Source organism: Mizuhopecten yessoensis, unplaced genomic scaffold, assembly GCF_002113885.1.
Source record: "Mizuhopecten yessoensis strain PY_sf001 unplaced genomic scaffold, ASM211388v2 scaffold4411, whole genome shotgun sequence".
Taxonomy (NCBI): domain Eukaryota; kingdom Metazoa; phylum Mollusca; class Bivalvia; order Pectinida; family Pectinidae; genus Mizuhopecten; species Mizuhopecten yessoensis.
Window position 1 is genome coordinate 1,277,862 of NW_018405533.1, and position 25,444 is coordinate 1,303,305.

General features: G+C 34.5%; 2 protein-coding genes across 4 annotated transcripts in view; both read right to left on the bottom strand.

The window, feature by feature from the left end:
* Positions 1-3,881: 3,881 nt before the first annotated feature.
* On the bottom strand, positions 3,882-11,143 carry LOC110448988 (kielin/chordin-like protein). Its single transcript, XM_021495555.1, has 7 exons — positions 10,981-11,143; positions 10,230-10,271; positions 9,400-9,474; positions 8,649-8,690; positions 7,115-7,244; positions 6,074-6,265; positions 3,882-4,701 (listed from the first exon to the last, which is right to left on the bottom strand). Exons 1-7 carry the CDS (start codon positions 11,036-11,038, stop codon positions 4,584-4,586), a joined length of 657 nt encoding a protein of 218 aa, XP_021351230.1. The 5' UTR covers positions 11,039-11,143; the 3' UTR covers positions 3,882-4,583.
* Positions 11,144-18,991: 7,848 nt separating this feature from the next.
* The window catches only part of LOC110448989 (serine/threonine-protein kinase HT1-like), a 41,441-nt gene continuing 34,988 nt past the window's right edge, over positions 18,992-25,444 (bottom strand). For all 3 annotated transcript variants that reach the window (XM_021495557.1, XM_021495558.1, XM_021495556.1), the window contains exons 2-4: positions 22,409-23,148; positions 20,868-21,554; positions 18,992-20,135 (exon numbers count right to left, since the gene is read on the bottom strand). In XM_021495557.1, the coding sequence (XP_021351232.1) occupies positions 19,806-20,135; positions 20,868-21,554; positions 22,409-23,137 (1,746 nt within the window). In that variant the 5' untranslated portion in view covers positions 23,138-23,148 and the 3' untranslated portion in view covers positions 18,992-19,805. The remainder of the gene's footprint in view (positions 20,136-20,867; positions 21,555-22,408; positions 23,149-25,444) is intronic.

The following is a 25,444-nucleotide window of genomic DNA, read 5'->3' on the forward strand; positions in this document are numbered from 1 at the left end:
TTAACTAGTTTCTTCCGATGTTTAAGATTTTTCTACACAGGGTTGTCTATGATAACGCTTTGTCTGGCTAGATCTCACATTATAAATTTTAGAAAAAATGGTAAACGCTAAGTTGAAAATCAATGATTTATCCATATTATTTATGTATATGTCTTATAAATAATAACGACAGTTTGATCCAGTCCGGGCACGGAGTCCGAGCAAAGAAATGTTCATTTGATGAGTATTACTTAGTCGGTATTTTAGCAAAGAAGTAATAACAATAGTGCTTTGAAAGGAGATGTCTCATTTTCGAGGCAACCCGTCCTTTTCATACATCATTTAGTTATTTGTTAACTTGATCCAATCCCTCAAATGTATCGTGGTATTCGGAAATGCTGATATACCATCTGGTATTGTTATTCTGTTCTTGAAGTATTAATACCTTTTCGTGTAAATAGCTCGGTACTGGTTTCACTACAAAAATAGAAAAATGTCGAAAATACTCGATACACTAGTATTAACGGATGTGTCTGTTTTACTTCCATTTAACTTTTCTCAAATCAGGTTATTTTATTTGTGATTTTTATTTCTAAACAACAACAGAATATAATTCAAAGATTTCAGAAAAAAACCCGCAAAACAATTGTAATTGCATTTTTTAATATATTTTTTTACACCGTATCAACGTAATTATAAGTGCGTAGCTCTTTAATGGTAACACATGCGTGCGTAAACTGAGGTGCTTGCTACACCTTGCCTTTAATTTTTTTCTTCCGGAAGTAGACGTCCAGTGGGGAAACAGGAAGTGTATCCTTGAAGCAAAGACAATTCAGTTTCAACCCATGCATGAATATCTTCATATAGTGAAAACAATCTTCATGTTTTATTACTTGTTTATTTAGATAAAAAGTAATATACATGCTGAGTGAAAAACGTCTATCATATAAAATGTGATACTAACAGGAGTGAAACTTCGTTCGTAGATTATCATACTATGACATCACAAGCACGTCACAATCCATAGGCCTTCATCAGTTATTTCCGGAAGGATGAAAAATAACCGGAAAATTCTGGAACTGATGTCATTTGCATTTATCTCTTTGTCGGTTCTTCAAGACTTTTTTTTTATTCCAGTTTTTTCCACAGGCACAAAAATGAAAATGCGGATATTTTCTGAAGATCTTTTTGTCATCAACCCGGTTCTGTTGATATTTCTACCGGGAGATATCTTCAAAAAGAGATCCTTTAAAATTTCATCAGCTTTTGTTTTCCATTTGTTGAGAATATGGACGAAATAATTAACATTTTTGAAAGTTTGGATATAGTCTTTACATTATTTATGCATTACCACTCATAAAAGAAGTAATTGAAAATGCATTTATGAGGAAATTAACAATAATTTTCCAGACAACCAACCCAAGTGCAACGCCCTTTTTCAGCAACGTATTACTTTTTCACAACGCGTGCCGATTTAATACTAGTTACAGACAGAAACTGTAATTTTATTTGGCATCATTACCTGGCAAACCTCGGTGAAAGTTACAACATTTGAAATTCAATCCGGTGTTTCAGGATGGAACAGTTATTGAGATTACATATCGATATAAAGACAATTTCAGTTACATCAAAGTATAACAATGTTTTCTTTTTTTATTTCATTTTTTTTTTTAACTAACATCTCTATACATTTACTTAGACTAATCGTCAAATATGCAACATGCACTTTGTTCGATAGCAATTACCAAACAGTTTCCCCCCAGCTTATCTCAATCATTCATTTTGTGCCCTGACGGAAGCAAATAGAGGGTTTAATTATTAATATGGAAGGAAGTTGGAGTATCCGGAGAAAACCCGCGTGGTCGGGCAGGTGACCGGGATAGAATCCGGCCATCTTGGTGAAGACGAGCGCACTATCTACTGCGCCACCCAACCCATCATATACGTTACGCACAAGAACAAACATCTACTTTAGCTTTGACTGGAAGAAAATGGCGTCATTGATGCAAAATTTATATTGTGAAGACAGTTTTGACAATCATCAATGATATAAAAAAAATCTACATACGGGAGACCGGGGCAAGTTCGGCCATCCCTGATATTTTTTGTTTCCGAGCTAATATTTACAACTTTAAGGATAAACGACGAAAAAAATGGCGAGAAAATCTCTAATGTAAAATGACTTAACAGAAGAAAATCACTTTTGGGAGGGTAGAAAGAAAATCATGATCTCGCTTCTAGTTATGCGCACTTTTTGAAACGGAATTGCTGCTTTTTTACAGTCAAACGTGTAACACACTGACAGCTTCAAATGATATACATAAAAGCCAAGCCAATCACTCACTACCATATTGCTGTACGATAAGAATTTATTGAAATATCAATTTGGGCCCGAACAGGTTCGACCAATAATACCGTGGCAAGGTCAGCCCATGTAGTTAACACATACAAATTCGTAAAATTAGCGGTAAAATCTGACGTTGCATGCTTTATGACGTCATAATTAAGCTGAATCCAATGGGGGCCGAACTTACCCGAATGCCTGTCCGAACTTACCCCATGGCGGGGCTCGTTCGGCCATCCGATCTTCCGACAGGAAAAGTTAAATATTGTTCATAAACGGACGTGCTGCCATACTTCCTAGAACGGACTTTGATAAAAAAAACGGGTCTAACTTGCCCCGGTCTCCCTATTATTATGTCGGTCTTATCTTATTAGAGCTTGTGTTTTATTGTTATTCCTCGACTAGCCGACTTTAAATAAAGTGTATCTTATCTCATTCTGAAAGTTGTATTATGAATCAGTAAATATCAGAGATCAACAAAAGCTACGCTCTTTTAAAGCTTTGCCTTTCTATATTATCAAAATATGTAAAGTGAGCTCGTTGATACGGTTCGTCATTCGTTAAACAAGTTATTAACGCTATATAAATGTACACATTCAGTAAATGAAGATTTGGTCATAGACCATAACCATACCTCCAGGTGATAAACATTTACCACACAGCATCATAATGTCACTTCTGTTCAGACCTAAAATGAAATGAATTTAATCGTTTGTCGTAATTTATTTTGCATGAATATATTGACAATGATATTACGTTGGCTTTGTAACAACCTATTATGTTATTATAATGAAAGTTATACAAAAATAATGACTCCTAAAACATGACTAGCGACACCTATACACATAACGTTAAACGTTCTTCGCTGTTCACTAGTTTGTATTGTAAAAATTCTTAAATATAGAAATATAGAAAACAATTTAATTGTGTTGTAATTAAATTGAAATTATAATAAACCGGGATTTATCTTGTTATCGTTTGTGATAAACAACAAAAGAGTGATGCTGTTTAAAAATTAAATAGCATTCTGTTCCGTTTTATGGTCCTATAACACGGAACAGGATTGCACACCAAATGAATAACGCGCGTTAGCCCGTTATGAATATTTGTCTGCAATCCTGGTCAGTGTTATAGGACCATAACACGGTACAGAATGTTGTTTTATTATTACATTTACATTTTTCATTTTTTTCATTTTCGAATTTAACGGTGTTTGGTAATGAGGTAGAACAGCCCATGGAAGTGCTCACGGAATGTTGTCTCATGACTTTCTCCGTAAAGAAAGTAGTTCGTGGAAATAAACACAAAAATATCGACAGTTTTTTCATATTTTAATCAATCAACATATGCAATTAATATTTTATATTAGTCTAACATAAAACGGTGAATATTATTGAATCATACTTTGTTTTGTTGTTGTTGCTTATCTGCTTGCTAGTGCGGAGGGCAATATCGATCCGGTAGTTAGTCGGACCCGTGGAGATATCACTACGCCTGAGTTAAAAGTCTAATAAAACGGAACTGGCCTTTAAAGAGTTATATAGCGGCAGTGCAGAGCAAATGTTAATGTATATTGTATCACTGATCTTAAAAATGGTAGGTTAACGATCCTCGTAGCACTATAAAAACTTGTAAGTATGGACCTGAAACATATTTTTTTGCTAGCATGATTATCATTTGAAAAAAAATATGTATGAAAAGAAAAATATACCTTAAGGGACTTTTAAGAAAACACAATAAAGAATAAATTTAAACAAAATACATATAATCAATAACAGTGTTCTTTCATCTAGAAAGAGCGGGGCTAGGTTGAGATTTGAACCATGGTCTTTACAAATATAACGCTATTTCTCAAACTGATTTAGTTTGCACTCCCGTGATGAAGATATTTTGCACCACACTTATGAATCCTATGTAATTCAACAGGACACCATAAACAGTTCTCTCCATATCAATTGTTTGCCCTGTATCAGTGATATGTAAAGTCGGGTTTAACCAACCAAGTCAATTCGAGTACAGTAAATCCTCTTTAGTCCTACTCACGATATTCCAACAACCTGCAGATATCCAATTTCTGATAGAGAAGAATTAAAAAGAAACCTGTGTATTCAGACCCCGCGATCTTATCCAACGAATTAGGTGATTCCTTCAGGGTATCGTATCACACAGGTTTTACTGTTTCTATATCACGAAATACAGGTGATTTACAGTATTTTCAGTACATGTATATGTCTGCATTAACGTCCTGTTTGTATAATAGTTATTTCAAATAAAAACGGCGCCTGAACAGATAAGGAAACCGTCTTCTCCTACACATTCCTGTTACTTCTTCATCGTTTATATAAAACCTGGCGTTGCAGCCTCCACAGTAGTCAGATCTTCAGGGAAAAAACAAAACCAAAAACATTAAGAACCAGTAAAGCGTTTAAATGATACATATACATCAATAGGCATAACTACATAACTACATTTGAAAGTAATTACACTGAAATGTCAACATTTGTATATCACATGTTTTGTTTATACGTACCATTATTTAGAATAAATTCATGAATTAAATTGATAAGATAATCAGATTGGTACCTAATAAATATTCGTGAAATTCACATTCATGCCCTATTGTTGTTATTAAATATTTTTTATATAATAATCTCGTCTGAGTAAAAATAAAAACAAACGCTGAATGTGATCGTACATCACAAACCAGCATATTGCCATCAATTTAAATTCCAAAGTATTTCAATATAAAGAATATTTTTTTTAAGACAAGCTTCAGTACTACCACTACTTATTCAGTCAATTATAGGATTCTGTTTTCATAGTTCTGTACATATTTTCCCTTTAGCCGATTTAATAATTATGCCTAAGAAACGAAAATTGATGCCCATAGTTAAACAAATCAAAATAACTGTTTTTGTGGATTCGTTCCCACTACACCTGTGCTCTTCGGGAAATTGACATTACATGACTTTGACCATTTTTTTCATTTATTATTTTGTCGATTGAGCAGCAGATGATCATCCTTCTCAAATAACCGGGTCTACCTTCAGGGATAACGGTATAAGCTCTTTTTTGTTTATAGTTTCCCCCAGTTTCACGGAGTTTTAGATCGATATGCGGTGTTACTAACACTTTGGTATACTGAATTATTGTTTGAATAACACTACATTTCCAAAATTTTGGCAAACACTTAACTATATTATTATACCTCTTCTTATTTTACACTATACAAAATTGACCACATAAACAAGCCATTTCCCCTCTAACTGCATGCCAGGGAAATAGTTCGTCTGAAGGGATGCGATAGTTTTGAAAATATTTCCCTCGGAAAATGCAGGAAATTGAGTGACGTCGTGGGCGGGGCCTGACCGAATATTGACCAATCAGCGCAATCGAATTACGTCGGCAATTTCCGGCAATTTCCGGCCAGCGGAGCCGGTACTTTCTGGACCAACCTTCATCTTGTATTGTTGTAGTTTTGTTGATAAAGTGTCCCAACTGTTGGATATTTGTTGTCTAATAATATTTAGAATATTGTAAGGGAGTGTTTGTATCGGTATAATAAAACTGTTGAAGTATGGGTATTTCGGGATATAGCAAGTTTATGATCCTCCTCGTCGAGGACTATTTCCCTCGGCTTCGCCTCGGGAAAAAGTCCTGGCCTCGGGGGATCATAACTTGCTATGTCCCTCATACCCATACTTTAACTGTTAACTAACACACACCAATCAAACTCTTAATTATACTTACACACAAACAGCATGTGGCAGACTGAGACACTGTTGTACATCACAAGGGTTGGCGAAGCATTGCACCATGCGTACTCCTTTCTTGCAAGGCGATGGTAAGTGGGGCTTAATAGGTGTTATTTTCTTACAGGTTTTCGTCACTTCTTTTCCCTTTACGTAGAACTTTGCATTACAACCACCGCAGTAATTGTTCCTGCATAAGACAACATTTCATATACTTCCACAATGCTTGCTCTTATTACCACTGAGACATTAAATGTCGTTAAGGATCCCTAGCCTATAGCAGAAAAGAAAATCTAGAAAAATTCATTATAATATAAATGTAATATACAACATATGATATAACGCCCTTTCTAGCTAGAATACGCCACTCTAAAGCGCTTTACAGTACATAGATATACATTTTATACAATCAATAAATTGGTATATACATCAATCTATACAATTAAGGAGGAATTCGCAGGAGCTGTCCTATCAGGCGCTAACAGTTGAAGTTTTTCATACAAGTAATACAATACTTTTCAGGTGCAAGAAAAGCGCTAGATAATTATACTGTAGTCTGCTATGGATATACATTAGTAACCGCCCCTACTTTCGTTTTATATATACATGTAGAGTGATTATTTCAGGGCACTATCTCAGATTTAGTAGCTCAGTCAGATTGGGCGACAGCATTTGAGTTTCATGGTTCGAATCCCGGTCAGGCCCAGTTGCATTACTATTGTTAAAACACCAATACTTATTCATTTGTTCATTTATCTATCTATCCTCTTTTTGTTCACAAAAAACAAGGTGTATATTCCGTTTCACCTGATCTGTAATAAAGTACATCTCGATAGTTATAAACAGTAACAAATTAAAAGTAGAGATATTAACTATCTACATAAAATCGTAAAGCTCTATGGAAAAATACGGCGTCAACACAACAAGAAAAACACAAGATCTTGGTTTTATTACGAATAGTTAAAACCAGAATGAAAGAAAAAAACATACGCAAGACATCATAAAACCCTAAACCTTGAAACGAACTTGGCATACTTACACACATTTGGCGTATGGGTAGTTCGGGCAACTCTCTTTGTCACATGGAAGATGAGAGCAGGATGCCATGGGCACGCCCGGAGGACAGGGGCTGGGAAGGGGCTGCGGAGCCGAAGGTGCACGAGGAGTTTCTACAACATATAATCATAAAGTGATAAACGGTATATGAAATTTAAATATATGCATCATTCAGGGATATGCATCTTGAATATGTTTCTTGGATGTTGATTAGTGCAACATTATCCAAGTTATTATACGTATGTTAAATGTATTGTATCGCTTTTTATGACGTCTCAAATTAAATAAAAAAGATGATCTAATGATTTGAGAGCAAAGCTTAACAAACAAATGGGAGTGTTTTCCTTTGATTCCGGTCGCTGAGTGTTTTAAAATGTGTTATCGGGCATTTATGCCCGAACGCGTTTCCTATCCATCTTAATTTATCAAACTAGTTGAAACCCGTTCCTAAGCAAAAATCATAATCCCTGTATACAATAGGAAAGATTTATTTTATCGACCGTTTCAAAAAAATAAAATTAAGTTATAGTACTTGGTAATCCTCACAAAGACTCATCATCATCAAAATGCTGAGTTTTGATTACACTGTAACGTTGGACGTGTAGTAACTTTGTTCTATGTTCAATGTTCTATATTCCGTAGGCCTTACGGCCCATAAGTTGCAAATACAACATTAATATGTACAATATATACAAGCAAACGGAGAATGAATCATATTCAATTCAATTTATTTCTGCTTTTCGTGAATGCCAATGAACAAAATGTGCCGTTTTATTAAGTTCATCAACATTGTTTACACTTAAAAGCTAAACCAGCTTGAATACACTAAATTTTAAAAAGTTTTTGACTTAAATCTGAATAAAATTCATAGCAATGTGTTATGACTCTTCCATATAAGGTTGTCGATGAAGAAAATCAAACAAAGAATCATTTCATCAAATTTACGAATGGCAGAATAACACAAAGTTATATCTAAAGTGTCCCGACACATATGTAAAACACTGCAAAAGGGGGAAAGGGTGTCTATAAAACTCTTTAAAAAGTATTTAATCCAGATCTTTTACCTTCAACTGATAATTCATCCTTTAACTATTTCTTTATGTAAACCTTACAACAATAAATTCAGCCACAAAGTAATAGCCAACCTAGAAAACTAACCGTCCTTCAGCAGAGTCTAGAACAATTAACAGTAAAACGAACTATTAAAGAAGTTATTAGTCGATGCAGAAATACAAACTTTACATTTATACACCATGTACCCATTTCGTCCATTGAGGTTTAATAGGTGACTACCAATGTCAATACATTTAAAAACATAGACAACTGTTCACACAATTAGTTATTTGATAGAGGAGCCAGATACCATTCTAGGGGCTTCGAAATTTATTTTTATGGTTTCCAAATGGGGAAAAATACGTTTTTCACTTTTGTTAAGAACATCTAGGTTGAGAGGGTCCAGAAGCAAGAAACACACCATAAATCCGCCACTTGGTTTGTGTAATTGTTTCTATACTTACGACAAGTAGTTCCTCCGCACGCTGTTGGACAGCATATTTTACCTGAAAAAAAGCATAATATTATTAATGGTTTTGTGTACTCTCAAACATTTTGAATGTTTTGTTTGTTATTATTGTTTCACAATTACTGAGACTAAATAATCCTATGATTGGCGTACAACTGATGGGTGAACTGCTGGGGCTAACAGCAATAACATATTTTCTTTCTGAGTAAAAGCGTTTGGATACTATTAGGGTAATTACTACGACTAAAGTCATAAAACATATTTCATGATACAAACGTTTTGGTAACTACTACGACTAAAGTAAAAAACATGTGGTACGACCTTTTCGTTGCTGGGTAAACAACAAGGACTAAAATAATTAAAACAACGTTTTTTGGAATTGATGGGTTTCTTGTAAAAGCTTTGACTAAAACGTAAAAAGATATTCATGTTTTACAAAAATTCGCCTAATTACTTTACTAAGTGAACGTTTGTTAAATGTAATGTGTTATTTGTGAAACAAGTAAAGTTAAATAAAACTAGTTATATTTATATAACTATAGGCAATATAAATACTTCTGTTTTATTCTGTCCGTAGTGATTCACATAATAATTTAATTTTCCTCAACAAAGTGTAAAGGTTGCAAAGTGATGAATGACTCTGGTATACTGAATATTAATGTGAATGTACATCATTCTAATGGTTTTAATTTAATTCCACATTTATGTCAAATAACAATGACGAATACACAAGATAAAAACTGTACCGGAATCACATCCTCCACTGCCACACATAAAAGCACAAATACCGAATCCACTCATGTTGGGAGGGCATCGTGGATCTGTAAAATAAAGCACGTTTAAATTACCTTCAATTTTATTTTAAATATCGTTCGAATTTCATATGACATTATGCATATAATTTATAGGCTTAGATATCATCAGATGTCATGACTCCTTTCGTTTTTCTGATACATATTTTTGCAGACATTCCACCTCCCTATTAGATTCTGACACAAATATCTGACTGAAATATCATCTGTGTTCTTATGTCTAATTATGCTACAATTATCTCCAAAACAAAAGTTAGGGGAGGTTACTAAATACCAAAATACAGCACAGTGGGACAGAGATAAGTCCAGGCGTTCCCGAAGGATACAATCAAATCCATGTTATGTCACGTCCTCGAAGCGAGAACCGGGGTTATGACAACAAAACAACAAGGCGTGCTGATGAGCATTTCCTGAAACATGGACCTTCACACAAAAAAGGGAATTTTCAAGGAGATCTCGATTTCTTTCATAAAACGTGTGTATAGTCTTCATCAACCCGTTTCTTTGGAAGCCCTGTGTTGTAATTTTGTCCCTTAGAAGTAGATATCTATCACAAAAGCCATAATATCAAAATAAACTTCTTGAACACCGAATCAACTGCGACATGTGAACACCGTAGGCATGGGTACCTGGATGTTACTACCAAGAAAGGGAAATTCACCGTAGGAAAACTTTTCCATATTCTTCGTCAAAAGCATCTCTGACGCTACATATTCCCGTTATTCAAACAGGTTTTTGTTTCAAACAGTTTGTTTCATACTAACCTCTCCCTAAGCGAAGATCACGAATAGGAAAAGGCTCAGAAACTGTAAATAAAATGAAAAGTTATATGTATTTAAAAGAGAGTACAGTTGATTTTTTTTATCCAAAGCGTGAACACAAAAACATGATTAAGCATTAAATTGACAAGAAAAGGCAACAACAGGAGCCGAGGAGACATCAAAATGATGAAAACAAATAAACACACCATTACAACAAAACAAACCTTTATAAATATATGCTTTTGGAAACATATATTTTAAGAAACTTTTCCATGTACTGGTTAGTCGTTTATTTCAAAGGCCGTAAATCTTACTATTAAAAATAAGAAATATGTATTAAGAAATACGTTTAAGCATATCATAAAATCCTTGAACAATTGGAATATTAATCGAAGGGACCATCAGTTTATGTTTCCAAACATTAATATTGTCAGTAAGTTAATTATATAAATTTGCCAGAAACACAAGAAATGAAGAAACGATAATTATTCTATAATATACAGGGTATTTAACAGTATTAAGTCAAGAATTTTAGTTCTATAGTACATGTATATCGGATACAAGCTAGAGAAACTTGTCAAATGTTATCTGCTCATGTTTCTATAGGTGAATAATCTGCGTTTGTTTCCACAGGTGAATGAATCAAGTTTAAAATAACTTTTTTACTCAAAAGAACACACAACTATGCGACCATTCAATTAATATTATTTAAGTTTTCGATTCCATTTTCAGACATATTATTTGTCACTCTTACCTGCTAAAGAACCATGTAGATGGACTGCCGAAATCATAAGTATAACCACCAACATCATTATAGACAAATCCTATACAATGTGTGTGTATGTGATTCCTGGTTAAGTATGTGTATCAGTCTATTACCGTCGCGTGATGCTTACAGAGTGTAAGGTATTCAAATTTATTTATCCTTTTATACATCAGTGACCACGAGAGTGTGTTCCCGGTAATGAGATTCCAATTTTCACATGGAGGAGTGTTGTGTTCCAGGTAAAAACCTGACCACACGTACATGTCTAGCTATGGTATGTCGCGGTGCGCTGTGTGATTGATGGACCGTGACACCGGAGCATTTACTACGTCATATTTCCTGTCAGCGTTTCCCAGTATTCAGCTTGTGCTTGTAAATTTCCTTGTTATTACTTATATTAAAGCTTCGACAATATGTTATGAAATATTATTTGTATACAATGTTACTCCAACACGTAAACAACTAAGCATGGTTTGTGATAGAAATGAATTTGTTATATACATTTTAACTCAAATATAAACTTTGATAAATCGTACTTATATTGTATTTTTTGTATTGTTTAATGTAGTATGATTTATGAACCGATAATAGTGTCTTTTTGGTCTTTTAGTTTAAGTCTAAAGCTGTATATGGAATAATTTTATTTGTATGAAAAAGATGTATACTTCATATATTAAAATGTGTAACAAAAACATTCAGAAAATCAATTTTATCTGATATACTTAATTTCTCCTGTAACGTCTTACATCTGTAAGTAGGTCTTACTTATACCAGACAGTTTGGAAATTGTGTTAAAATAGGACATAAATGTTTTTTCTTCAAAAATATGTCGTTAAGCTGCGTATGCATCTCAATATTGACCGACAAACGTCACAGCTAACAACAAAACAAAGCACCTGATTGGTCCTTATTCGTGTTACGTTTCATTTCCTTTTGGTTTCCCTGCCTTCCCTACAAATAGGTGTGCTTCTTTTTAAAAAAAAGGTAAATTCAAAGCCATTGTCTAAACTCGTTTTTGGTTAATGCTTTATTCGGCAAATGACAACGTTAAGTTACGATGCATAATTCTAGAACAGTTTCACGCACTACCAGCTTAACTCGAGGCACGTCAACATATTTATTGCATTTTAAAAATGTGGTCAGACGTCACGATCACGATCATGAATTTTGACGTAACAGTCAATTAATTCATTTATACACGACAAATACATCTGACATGAGCTTTGAAGAATACAGTGCACCCAGACTTTTGTGAATATTATACACTAAGCTTCTGTACACGGTACTTTCGAATTTAATTTGTTCATATAAAGCGAAATTAAATACACTTTCGTTTGTAAATTAGATATTTTCAGTGAATCACAGAGGGACTTTTAATATACAGGTAAACACATATCACATAGAACCGCTGATCACGTAACGTTGTGACTTGATCTCATTGAAGAAATGTATACAATGCAAATAGAGAAATAAGGTACGGTGATGACTTTCTGTTCTACTTTCGTCTGTTGAATTAAATGTTTTCTGTAAATCACAAAGGATTTCTTAATATATCATACAGAACCGCCGATGACGTTACTTTGAAACTTGATCTCGTTGAAGAAACTTATAGTAGGTAAGCAGTATAACACTGTATTCGTTGTTGATTGACGTGACGAGAACATAAACTGTGCCGAGAAGTCAACTCCATCTATGGAATTATTAGTGTAAATTGAAACAGATGTGGGGTCTAATTAGGTCTTAGTTTGGATTGTAGTGGTCAAAGCGCTTCCTTACTTCACAGTTCAAGTGTTTCTTTCTCCCATACTTGCCCGTGGAAGACGTGAAATTTACAGTTTTTGGGGCACAGTCATAAGGTGTATCGTAGAAGAATGTGTTTTTAATATTAAGTCTTAACCTTTTTCATTTTTAATATCTATGAATTGATTTTTAGTATTGATAAATTACGTCGTATTAACGAATATCTAAAGTGTTTCGTAAGCCTCATTATAGGTTGGGTGTCAATCATATATTGTTGTACATTTTAGACCATGCTTGTATATATGTATTTTAAGAAAAATTGACATGTGACACTTTTGTATTGTATTGTATTGTATTATATTGTATTGTATTGTATTATTAAATAAAGTGTTATTAACGTTGTGTTTTAAACGGATTTCTGATTTTATTTTCAGGGTTCGTCACCCCTATAGAATTTACATGCGCCTTATGGAATACAAGAATCAAAAATAGGTATGGTCCGTGGACAAGGAGATCTCAACACTCAGGCAAGAGTTTAACAAAGCCTCATGCTACACAGCCAATCTCTTACCCTTGGGTTGAGATTTACCTGTCCATGGACCACATCAATGTACGATTCTATTGATCTTACGTAACAAGATTGAATGAGTTCAACAAGGTGGTACACTCTGCTGGTGGACAATCGGTCCTCAAAGCCGGCAGTAACCTTGTAGCTGAAATTTACGCTGGCAATACTACTTTAAGAATAATGTTTGTTGTTGCCAAGTTGTAAGTGTTTAACGTTTAATTAAACAATTATTGATTATCAATTGTTGTTATAACAAAAATTGCTATTGATGACAAACTTAGAAAAGCCCGATAGGGCTTTATGTAAGTATGTCATCAATAGTAATGTGTGTTATAGGACCATAACAATATTTGCTAAAACATTCATAATTTATATTTTCAATTTGGCAGAGTAGTTACGCTTTATTTAGTTATTTCGAACTCCAAATTTAATCTTGACCACAATGAAACTAACGATGTCACAATAAAGATTGATGACGTTACCATAGCAAATGTTGTTATAGTCTCATAACAACACTTGTCTTCTCAATGAATTGCTTGGAAGGATGTTCGTTGAAATAAACACAAAAACACGATACAATTTCAATTATTTAATCAAGCAATATATTCAATTCAAATTTTATGATAGTCTTACATAAAACGGTGAATACTAGTGAACCATAATTGATTCTTTGCTTTCTTGCTTCCCAGTGCGGAGGGGGACCCGTGGAGATATCGCTACGCCTGTGTTATGGTCTATCAACACGGAGCTGGCCTTGGTAGTGTGATATTGTGGCGATGCAGAGCAAATGTAAATATCATAATATATGGGTTTTACTATCACTTTTTCACATTCGCGATAATATTATCCAGTGTCATCTTACCTATTAATTGGAAGCTGAAGTATAAGCTATCATTGTCGACTAAGGATATTTGATTTTAAGTATTAATGTATAGACTTTAAACAACATGGATTAGGAGAATACTCCGTTCTAAAGATAATGAATAACTAAACTTGTTTGGGGAAATTTGAAAATCTAAAATAACAGGAGATCTAGGAATTGAATATATTAAAAATCTTCATACATAAACTAAATTTGGAAGAATATTTTTGAAGCATGGACCAAAGAAGCAGAAATGACAAATATTAAAACATTTTGATGACCTTTTAAAAATGCCAATTTGGTAAAATAGAAATTTTAAGATTTAATAATGATCACCTTTTCTATAATGAAGGGCATTTAAAATCTGTAGTATATGTTAGGGATATAATATAAACGAATGGTGATTATTTAAGCTATACAGATTTTAAAGAAAAGAATAATTTTATCACTGGAAACTTGCTACAGAACAACAGCATTTGCGAATCAATGAAAACATTTATGACATGTCACGACATAAGATAACAAAGCCATTCATTGAAAGACCGTTTAAACCCTTTCACACCAATGTAGCATTAAATAATCAGAAAGGAAGAAGACACACGTACAACATTCTCCATACTAGATTAAAATTTACAAACACAGCAAAAGTAAAATGTCTATCTAACCAACTTATCTCCACTGTTAACTGGTTATATAATAACATTAGACACAAGCATTCAATGGTCCACTTTCAGGTTTGTATCAATAATACTTCCGTTTATATGAATCCACTATTGAGCCAGAATATAGATCAGATCATTCGATACCAACTGTTTCTCTAAAATTCAATGATTTCAAAAAAGGAAAGGGCCTTTGGAAGTTCAATAACTCTTAACTACAGGAATTTGAATATTTAGATCTTGTCAAAAAGTCTACAGAGGAAATTAAAGAACAATATGCTATTCCAGTGTACCAAATTGATAGCATTAATCTCATTCCTGATACAGATATCCAATTTATAATTAATAAACAGCTGTTTTTCGAGACAGGAAAAAACAACAAATCATTCGAGAAAATAATCTTAAAGATGAGAGATGAGATAAAGAATATTGAAGATTCAGAAAGAATAGATTAGGAAAAGTTAGAAGGAAGAAAAGAGAACTAGAAAGTATTCGACTCCATAAACTAAAAGGAAGCATAATCAGGTCTAAAGCAAAATGGATAGAAGAAGGAGAAAAAACAACTTTTTTTTTTTCATTTAGAAAACAGAAATTTTACGTCCAAAATTATACCAAGAATAGTAAAAGAAAATGGCACTTTGATTTCTGATAAGTAGACATTCTGAACGTTTTTGTTTTCTATAAAAAACTGTATAATAATTATGATACTATAGAGGATGTTAACTTAGACAATCTATTTGAAAATATTGATATTCCAAAGTTAAATGTTACAGAATCTGAAAACTAAGAAGGTCCTATCTCTATAACTGAGGCATCAAAAACTCTTTATAATATGAAAAATAATAAAAGTCCTGGCTCAGATGGATTCACAGTCGAATTTTTTAAGTGTTTTTGGAAACAGTAAGGTATTTTTGTAGTAAGATCTATTTACAATAGTTATAAAAAAGGTGAATTATCTGTAACTCCAAAACATGGCATAATTACTTGTTTACCAAAGGGAGATAAGCCACGTCAATTCCTACAAAACTGGAGACCTATTTCTCTTTTAAATATAGTATATAAAATAGCTTCTGGAACAATAGCAGGNGGTGGTGGTGGGGGGGGTTGGGGGTGGATCTGTCAAAGTTCTTTGATATAAAAAGGGGTTGCCGACAAGGTTATCCGATATCACCTTATATTTTTATCCTCTGTTCAGAAATTTTGTCAATCAAAATAAGAAATAACAAGAATATCAAAAGCTTAAAAGTTCTTGAAGCTTAACAACCTATTTTACTTTCACAATATGCAGACGACACATCTTTAATTCTGGACGGATCAGAAACATCACTTAAAGATTCTATAAAAGAATTAAAATACTTTGAAAAAATATCCGGATTAAAAAGGAATTTGGCAAAAACCGAAGTAGTTTGGTGAGGGAGTAAAAAAATAGTGATTAGGTTATGGCTAATGAATGGAATTTACATTCGGGGCATACAAGGTTTACACTTCCGGGTATTGGTTTTCATGTTGATCTACGTCGTATTAAAAAAATGAATTTTGATAAAAAACTAATAAAACTTAAAGCTTTGATGAAGACTTGGGGTAGGAGAATTCTTACACCAATAGGGAGAATAAATATAATAAAGTCTATCCTAATTTCTCAATTTAATCACTTATATAACGCTTTATCCTGATAATACATTTCTCAAGAAGATAAATACAGAAATATCTAACCTTACTCTGGAATAGTAAGATTGATAAAATTAAAAGAGATGTAATTATTAAAAACTTTTCTGATGGTGGTCTTAAAAAAGTTCATATTAAATCATTTATAGACTCATTAAAACTAACTTGGATTAGAAGATTACTCTCAACACCAGGAGCATGGCAAATTATTTTTAATTCAACTATTGATAAAAACCTTCTTGTAAACTGTGGATCGGACTATATTTCCTTTTGTCATAATAACTGTAAAAATCTTTTCTGGACAGATGTCTTTCTTGCATGGAAAAATCTTACTATTCCTGAGGAAAATAATATACAGATTCAAAACAGATCTCTGACATGCCTATATTGTTTAGCGAATAAATCAAAATAGATAATAACAGTGTTTTTTATAAGGATTGGTTTGGGAAGGGAGTTGAAGAAGTTAATGACTTAAAAAAGGATAACAACAACTTCTACGGGGTTTTTTGAGTTAAGAGAAATATATTACATATATATTATATATTAATATATTAGAACAAATTTCTTACAATATCACGGCATTGTTACAGCTATAAAGGAGCTTTGCAGTCGGTGTAACTTGACCCATCCAAAAATAGACTATCCTTTTATTCCAAGAAAATTACAAATATTTGCTAAGAAACAGAAAGGTACAAAAGATTTTTATAATGTGCTTAGTAAAGATGATATATACTATTAACAATGACAAAAGAAACTGTGCATGCGGAGAATTGTAATAGAACATGTATAACCAACTGTATATACATGAAAATTCACACATATGCCCGAGTATGACACATACACACTATCCGTGTGTCATTGACAGTTTTTCCCGTGCAGTTTTCTCTCTATAGGCGTTGACCAATTTGCATGTTTTTCTCGTTCAGCCATCCAATTCGACAATGAAAGTTTATTTTTTAACTGTTTGGTCACTCTGTTGAGCCAGTGAACAGTAAAAACAGCATTATAACGTGTTTAATGCTATGCCTAGGCTCAATGAAAATGACCGCCTCCTGATTATTGGTATGCTTCAAGCTGGTATGTGCCAAGCCGTTCTACACGTTTTCGTGTCCATCGAAACACAATCCGGGATGTGTGGAGACGACATCAACAGTTTGGCCACGTCGGCGATCGACCTCGTGCGGGACGTCCACCTGTGATGTCACGTCAACAGGCCAACCATATTCGGCTTCTCCCGATCTGTCGCCCATTGAACACGTCTGAGACGAAATGAAGTGCAGATTACGGGCATTACGTAATCAACCGGTGACGTTGGCTGATTTGCCTACAGCGTTGGTACAGATCTGGAATGCCATCCCAGAAGCATTTTTGAACCGTCTGATAGGCTCCATGCGTCGACGTTTCAAGGCTTGCATTAAGGCAAACGGTGGACATACGGGGTATTAACTTTGTGAACTCAGTAATGACCCCGGCTGTGTTAACGTCACTACTGAGCGAAACTTATTGATTCTTTAGCGTAGAAAATGGAATGCAATTGTTCATAAATAACACATAAATGGTCCCTGAAAACCTTGTTGTTCTACGTCATACACATTTATTTTTATAACACATTTTAGGCATGCACAGTTTCTTTTTTCCGCTAGTATAATTGCAAGTGGAACAAAAAAATGGGATGAACAATTTTAATTGATGAAGGTGATTGGAAAATGATTTTAAACTTCTATAACAAAAAATACAAAATTGCAATGGTTCCAGTTTTGGGTTAATCACCATATTCTAACAACAAATTCGTATTTAATTAAAGTTGGGTTAGTAGACAGTCCTTATTGTAACATTTGTAAAACAGAAATTGAAACAATAGAGCATACGCTATGGAACTGTGAAAAAGTTCAAATTTTACTTGTAAACCTAGAAAATTTGTTGAATTCTCTGTTCAATCCATTTGAATTTAATAAGAAATCTTTTGTTTTTGGTACACATAGTCAGAATGGAATAAACAGAAAAGTGGATAATATGATCATCTTTACAATAAAACAATATATTTACAAATCAAGGTGCCTCAAGAACGAACTCTGCATTATTGCCCTGAAAAATAAACTAAAAGATACATATACAACTCAAAAATACATTGCCAGAAGTAAGGGAGAAAGATACTTAAACCAGTTTCAAAGAGAATGGGCCAAATGGCAAAACCTTTTTTGAAACACCCAAACCTGAAATTACGACTGATTAACCTTTAGAAACTTATCAATTTATGAATATCATTTTTATATTGAGTAAATGTAAATATTGATTACGCTCACACTGACAGATAGCTTACAAATTCAAAATGTAATACAAATGTTCAACAATCCTAACTGTCCTTTCTGATAATTGTATTGGTGTTTGTATGATAATGAATGAGTGTGTGTGTCTTTATATATATGTTTGTGTTATGTCATGCTATGTATATATTGTAACTGTATTGTATACAAATGTAAAAATTTGAAGAAAAAGAGGAAACCCCCCCAAATATAACTTCAACTTTATCATTATTTGATTTTTTTTTAGAATCAAACAATGTGATGTATATAATCTATGTCAAGAAAGCAAAGACATTATAGAACCTCTTGCTTACAAGTATAGAATAACAAAGAACTTCTGACAGACATACGTAGATGGATACACCTAAAACATTTGAAATAAAAGAAGATATACTTTTGAATTTCAAAAATCTATTCCGACTAATATCATCATGAATCACACAAAATTCTTCACCTCCTTTATCCCATAAAGAAAAGAAATCCTAGAATTACTGATTGTTTTAATTTAATATACATGAGCTTGTCAAGGTAATATACCAAGGGAGAGGTGAAATTGAAATGTTTGAAAAAAAATTGGAATGATGGTCGAATATTTTCATTCTCTAAAGCTTAAACGTGTTCCAAGCTTACTATTTCCTATATCATATTTTAAATCCTCTATGGGTAAAGAAATGAAAAACCTAGCTGACACCCGCTGACTACTCCAGAACTATCGTCAAAATCCATATATAATGTATGTTATGATAATTAAGTATATATTTACCTATTAAGGCTATACTATTCTGATATCTTTGATATGGTATTGAAGGTGCTTAAATTATATGTACATACGGGTATATGCTTTTCGATATACAAGATGCAATAAGATTAAACAGAAAATTGACACATAATAATATCATTACATGTATATGATAAAGTAAACTGGTTCGCCTCGCACATTATTTTTTTTTACTGTGAGTAAATGTCATGTTTGAAAGGAAGACTTTCAAGAGAAAATGTCAATGCTGGTCTAAGTGTCACATAAAGAGAGACTCCCACTTTTCAACAGAGTCACGAAAACTTGGTGCAGAAGGTCGGAGGGACGGATCCCGGCTCCAACATGTTTTGACGTTTTCCTCAACATTTTCATCTGTGTCAGATCCAAACACAGGTCTTTCCTCTCCATTTCCTACATAACGTTCTATTTGTTTGGCATTTAGGGAATCAAATGGTTCATCTTCGGAGATGATCTCGAACACCACAACACCAAGAGAGTAAACATCGGCTCTCATCATAGCAGCCCGGTCTAACAGTTCCCCGCGCAGTACTTCAGGGGCAGAATAACGAGGGGTTCCGATGTTCCGCACCTGTTGAATAACAAAGATTCAACTTATGGCAATTGTAAAGAAGTCAACATTTAAAAACACAGGAAACGTTCAACAATGACACGTGTTATTGCATATTGTTATATCTTATCTCTATAAAAAAGGCAATAAATGTTTTAATCAAAACACCAATTTAAGTAAATGCGAAATGTCCCATTTCATGGATGATAATATACCCTTTGTCAATTAAACCACAACACGGGTCTTTATAAGAGTCATAACAGTTTAAATGAAATGAACACACCACATTTATATATCCTTATTTACTGTCTGATGCTCGTAATACATATTTGTAATTGAACAAGATAAACTGCACACATGTGGGTATTTACAAGGTTACAAGGAGAATGTAAAAAGGAAGACAACTCGACCTCTTTCTGTATATAAATAATATCAATTCAAGAATTCCAGTAACGGTAACATCATAGTTACACGACATATTGAGTTGTCTCCCAAGTTGGCACTCTTCGTGAAATGTCCTGTGTAGCACGCACATAATATCATCTTTGTATCATATTCCCCTACTTTAAAAACAGGTATTGCTCCAACAAAGAAGAAATATTTGATTTTTCACAATTGCAGATCCTTAAGGGAAAATGTAGGATATATATAACTACATTCCATAACTGATCTGCTCTTGTAAACAGTCAAAGTATATCTTTTAACTACTGTATCTACTGTAAACACATATTTGTCAAGTTGTGCAACTCTTACCTGATCATGCGTTGTTGACGACGTATCGGAACTATTTCTCATCATGCTAAGCCCGAAGTCAGTAATCTTCGCCACGTAACCACCCTCCCTGGAATCCATCAATACGTTCTGGGACTTGATGTCACAATGAGCGATGTTTTTCTCGTGCAAGTATGCTAGTCCACGGGATATCTGAATAATGATGCTCAGCTTGCTGTCTTCTGTAAGGATGGTATCCGAATCTGCAGAAATGTGAAGTATTTGAAACAGACAGCTTTCCATGAACTCCATGACGATAGCGATGCTCGGGGTCTCACAACAGGCTCCAATGAACTTGACGATATTAGGATGGTCGAGTGCACAGAAGACTTGCACTTCCGAAGTAAACTCTTGTAATCGTTTCTTCGATACTCTCTGGACCCGCAGTTTCTTAACAGCCACTACAGTACCCTTCCATCTAGCGCAATAGATGTCTCCGAATCCTCCATGGCCAATTTTTTTTCTCATATCCAGCTCATCAAATTCGATTCTTTCTCCGCGATAACTTTTAAGAAGATCAAATGACGTCAAAGGTTCTTTGCTATTTTGTGATTCCTGTTGCAATAACTGGACCTGCTCCATACGGTTGATGAGGTCCACTGCCTGCTCACTAGCTTCCTCGGCGAACGGAGAATTTTCTTGTAGATGTCCTAGGTTAATATCTTCTTCCTGAAAGACGAATGAAATACAGATCTTAAAGGTACGGCAAGCATTATATAATAATTTACCTTAACATTTACAAATTCACTTACATTATAATAAATGATGCAAACATCAATTTAAGGGATCGAAGATAATTATCTTAAAACATTAGTATACAATATTTAGAGGGATTTTCTCGAAGTATTTATGCAACTGTTTAAAGGGATTATCTCGAATCCAAGATATAGACGGTATCCATGTAAATCTCTCGCTTGAACATATTTTCCCCAGTTTTATCGATAAGAAGTTCTAATAAGCGTTTTGGTTTTCCCTTGTTTTTATTGCTACTATCTACCTAATTCCTGTGATTTGTGTTAGTGTTATATCTAGTTTTTTTTTTAAATCATTGGACTATCCTTCAGTAGTTTCCGGGTTTGTTGTGTCAATTTCTATTGGAAATTCTAAATATTTGAGATGTAACACGGCATGAAATTGATTATTCATGAGGCCGCGAACACTATCGTGATTCTGAAAGGTCAATGTAATTCCGCCTGACTGGAGAGACCAAAAATTTGAAGAAATAACTCAAAAATATCGTCATTTCGTTCGGTGTTTGTAGTTTAAAATGAATTAGAATGGGGAGAACCCTTCTGTATTTTGCAATTTGCGGTGGCATATTGTGATTATACTGTCACGAACATCTGTTTTACTGGCTCTGCTCCACGTCGCCAGTAAAACTCAATTTGCGACAGAATAATCACGATATACCCTCGCAAATGTCAAAATACTGTAGGATTATCCCCTAATTGGACGCATGTCATATACACCTGTAACATTAAGCAAATTATCTGTATCAGAAACGGATACTGCGATATACTTACTGGTCTATCATAACAGTCATCTATCAAGTCATTAATCAAACATGTCATGCTGCTTTCCTTCTGTTTCTTTTTTGGTTTCTCTGGTGGTTTCTTTGGTGATTCCTTTGATGGTTCCTTTGATGGTTCCTTTGCTGGTTCCTTCTTAGAACCGGACCTTCGTGACACAGGCATGGATCCGAGCGGCATGCCAACACGCCCTTCGCGCCGGTTAAAGGGGTTATCAACATATACTTTGGCACCAGGTGACTGTGAAGAACTCTTTGAAATCACCGCTGTGCCATGCTTCTTTCCCACCCTACCTTCTCTCCTGTTTTGGGCATTATCAACGTATGTTTTGGGAGAAGAGCTTTGCGATGTTGAAGAGGAGGGGGATTTTGACATCACCGCTGTTCCATGATCCATTCCCACCCTTCCTAGGTTCCGGTTGTACGCATTATCCACGTATGTTTTAGGAGAAGAGCTTTGCGATGTTGAAGAGGAGGAGGATTTTGACATCACCGCTGTTCCATGATCCATTCCCACTCTTCCAACGCTACGGTTGTACGAATTGTCTACGTAGGCCTTTGTTGACGATCCTCCATAGCTCCCGGAACTGGATCCTCCGAAACTTGCTCCGCCACCACTAGCGGAAGACCCGGATGACCTCCCTGAAACAGGCATGCTCCCGACTGGCATTCCGACCCTTCCCATACTTCGGTTGGATGCATTGTTTACATATGATCTCGGCATATTTACTTAACCTACAAATACAGAAAAGGTATACATGTATTTCGATATAGTGTTTGAAGTTATCTAAAAATACTTTGAAAGATTTGTTTCATATCGGAACACCTGTGGAAAACAATATCAACAAGCATACTGAATATTGTTAAAGCAACGCATGTCCTCTACCGGCCACCGCTAGCTATTTCACAGTAATGATTTATAACAAGAGGACCAATGAGCCTGAAGCGCTAACCTGGTATTAATCTTACACTTGTAGTCCTAAAAGTGGACTAAAATACAACTATAGGCTAAATACCAGTGTTTGATTCAAAAGAATCTATTAAAAGATTTAAACATGTGACACATGTGACCTTGAAAGTCAAACAAGGACATTAAGTTGAACAGACTTTATAGTCTTTTATTCCAGCATGCCTCTTGCCAATTATCTTTACCCTGGACCTTTATATTATTCAGAAGTTGTTTAAAGATTTCAATATATTTGTGACCTCTGTAACCTTACAAATGTCCTTTTGGTTATATAGAAGTCGTTAACAGTTTTCAACATATCTGAACCCTATGAAATTGAACATAATTCAAGGGCATTCATTTGAACAACCGTTTTGGTAGCCATTCATCCCAGCACGTTACTGGCCAAATATCATCATCCAAGGCCTCTTGGTTATTCATCAGAAGTCGTTAAAAGATTTTATCATATTTGCCCATATGACCTTGAATTTAAGTCAAGGTCATTGTTTTAGCAAACTTGGTACATGTATCTCTTTATTCCAGAATGTTACTGGCCTAATATCATCACCCTAGGCCTCTAGGTTATCCAAAAGAAGTTGCGAAAGATTTTAACTTATTTGACCCCTGTGACCTTGAAAATGGACAAAGATCATTCATTTGGACAAACTCAGTAATCCCTTATTCCACCAAGCTACTGGCCAAATATCCTCATCCTAGGCCCTTTGGTTAATCAGAAGTTGTATTAAACGTTTTAACATATTTGACCCCTTTGAACTTGAATATAAGTCAAGGGCATTTATTTGAACAAGCTTGGTAGTCCTTCATACAGGTATGTTTCTGGCCAAATATCATCACCCAAGGCCTCTAGGTTATTCAGAAAAAGTTGTGGTAAAGGTTTTAAACATATTTGACCCATGTGACGTTGATTATAAGTCAAGGTCACTTATTTGAAAATAAAATGGTAGCCCTTCATCCCAGCATGCTACTGGCCAAAGATCATCACCTAGGTCGTTTTGGTTATTCAGAAGAAGTTGTTTACAGTGTTTTCCCCACATATATGACTCCTGTGAATTTGAATATAGGTGAAGGTCATTTATTTGAACAAACCTGGTAGCCTTTCATCCCAGTTTGCTCCTGGCCAATTATCATCACCCTAGGCCTCACGCCGGTTCGTCCGTCCGGACGACGGACGCCGCACCACGGCATAAGCTCACTTGCCATTCGGGCAGGTGAGCTAAAAACTCAACTAAACACCATGTTTTCCAAATGAATTCTAAGCCAAGTGGTCAACGATCGCCTGTGACAAACGTAAACAAATTGAAGTTTTCCGCGGAGGAATACAATGAACCTCAAAACTTCTTAAAAAATATTTTTAAAACAATCCTATATTTACTGTCTTTTCTGTATACACATCAACACCCGAAATGGTGTTGTTATTCTCACAATATTTTTCCGTAACTCTGTATTTATATGTTTATGACGGACTATTTTCTTACGCGAATCACTTTTGTTCGGACGTCATCTGGCGCGAGCAGAGGTTCTTTTTTTGGGAAAATTCGTTCCCAAGTACTAAGGAATCGGAACATCCGTTCTCAAGTTGTTCTCAAGTCGTTCTCAACTTCTTCTCATACTGACAACCAATGATTATGAATTTATCATCCTATCGGTAGGTGGTATAAAGTAGTATATAGATAACAAAAAATAGTATCATCGGCAAACAGTAGGGCGTTCGAATTAACAATATCTGGTAGCTCATTTCTGCATAGAACAACAAATGATGGTCACAGTACTTGTGGTTTTCTGCTATTTTAGAGACTTCGTTCTATTAAGAAGTGTGACCATTTACAGCAACTTGCTGCCATCTTTGAGCCAAAGCGGCTATTATTCAGCTTACAATTTTTACTGACAATCCAGGAATTCAGTTTGCTGGTTAACCTTATGTGCGGAAAAGTGTCAAAAGCTTTCATAAACTCCATATACACTACTTCGATATACAACCCGATGCATCAATGATTTTCGTCCAGTCATCCATGGTTTTAAGAAGCTGGAGTTATGTGGACCTCGATCCCTTCCACAAATCCAAAT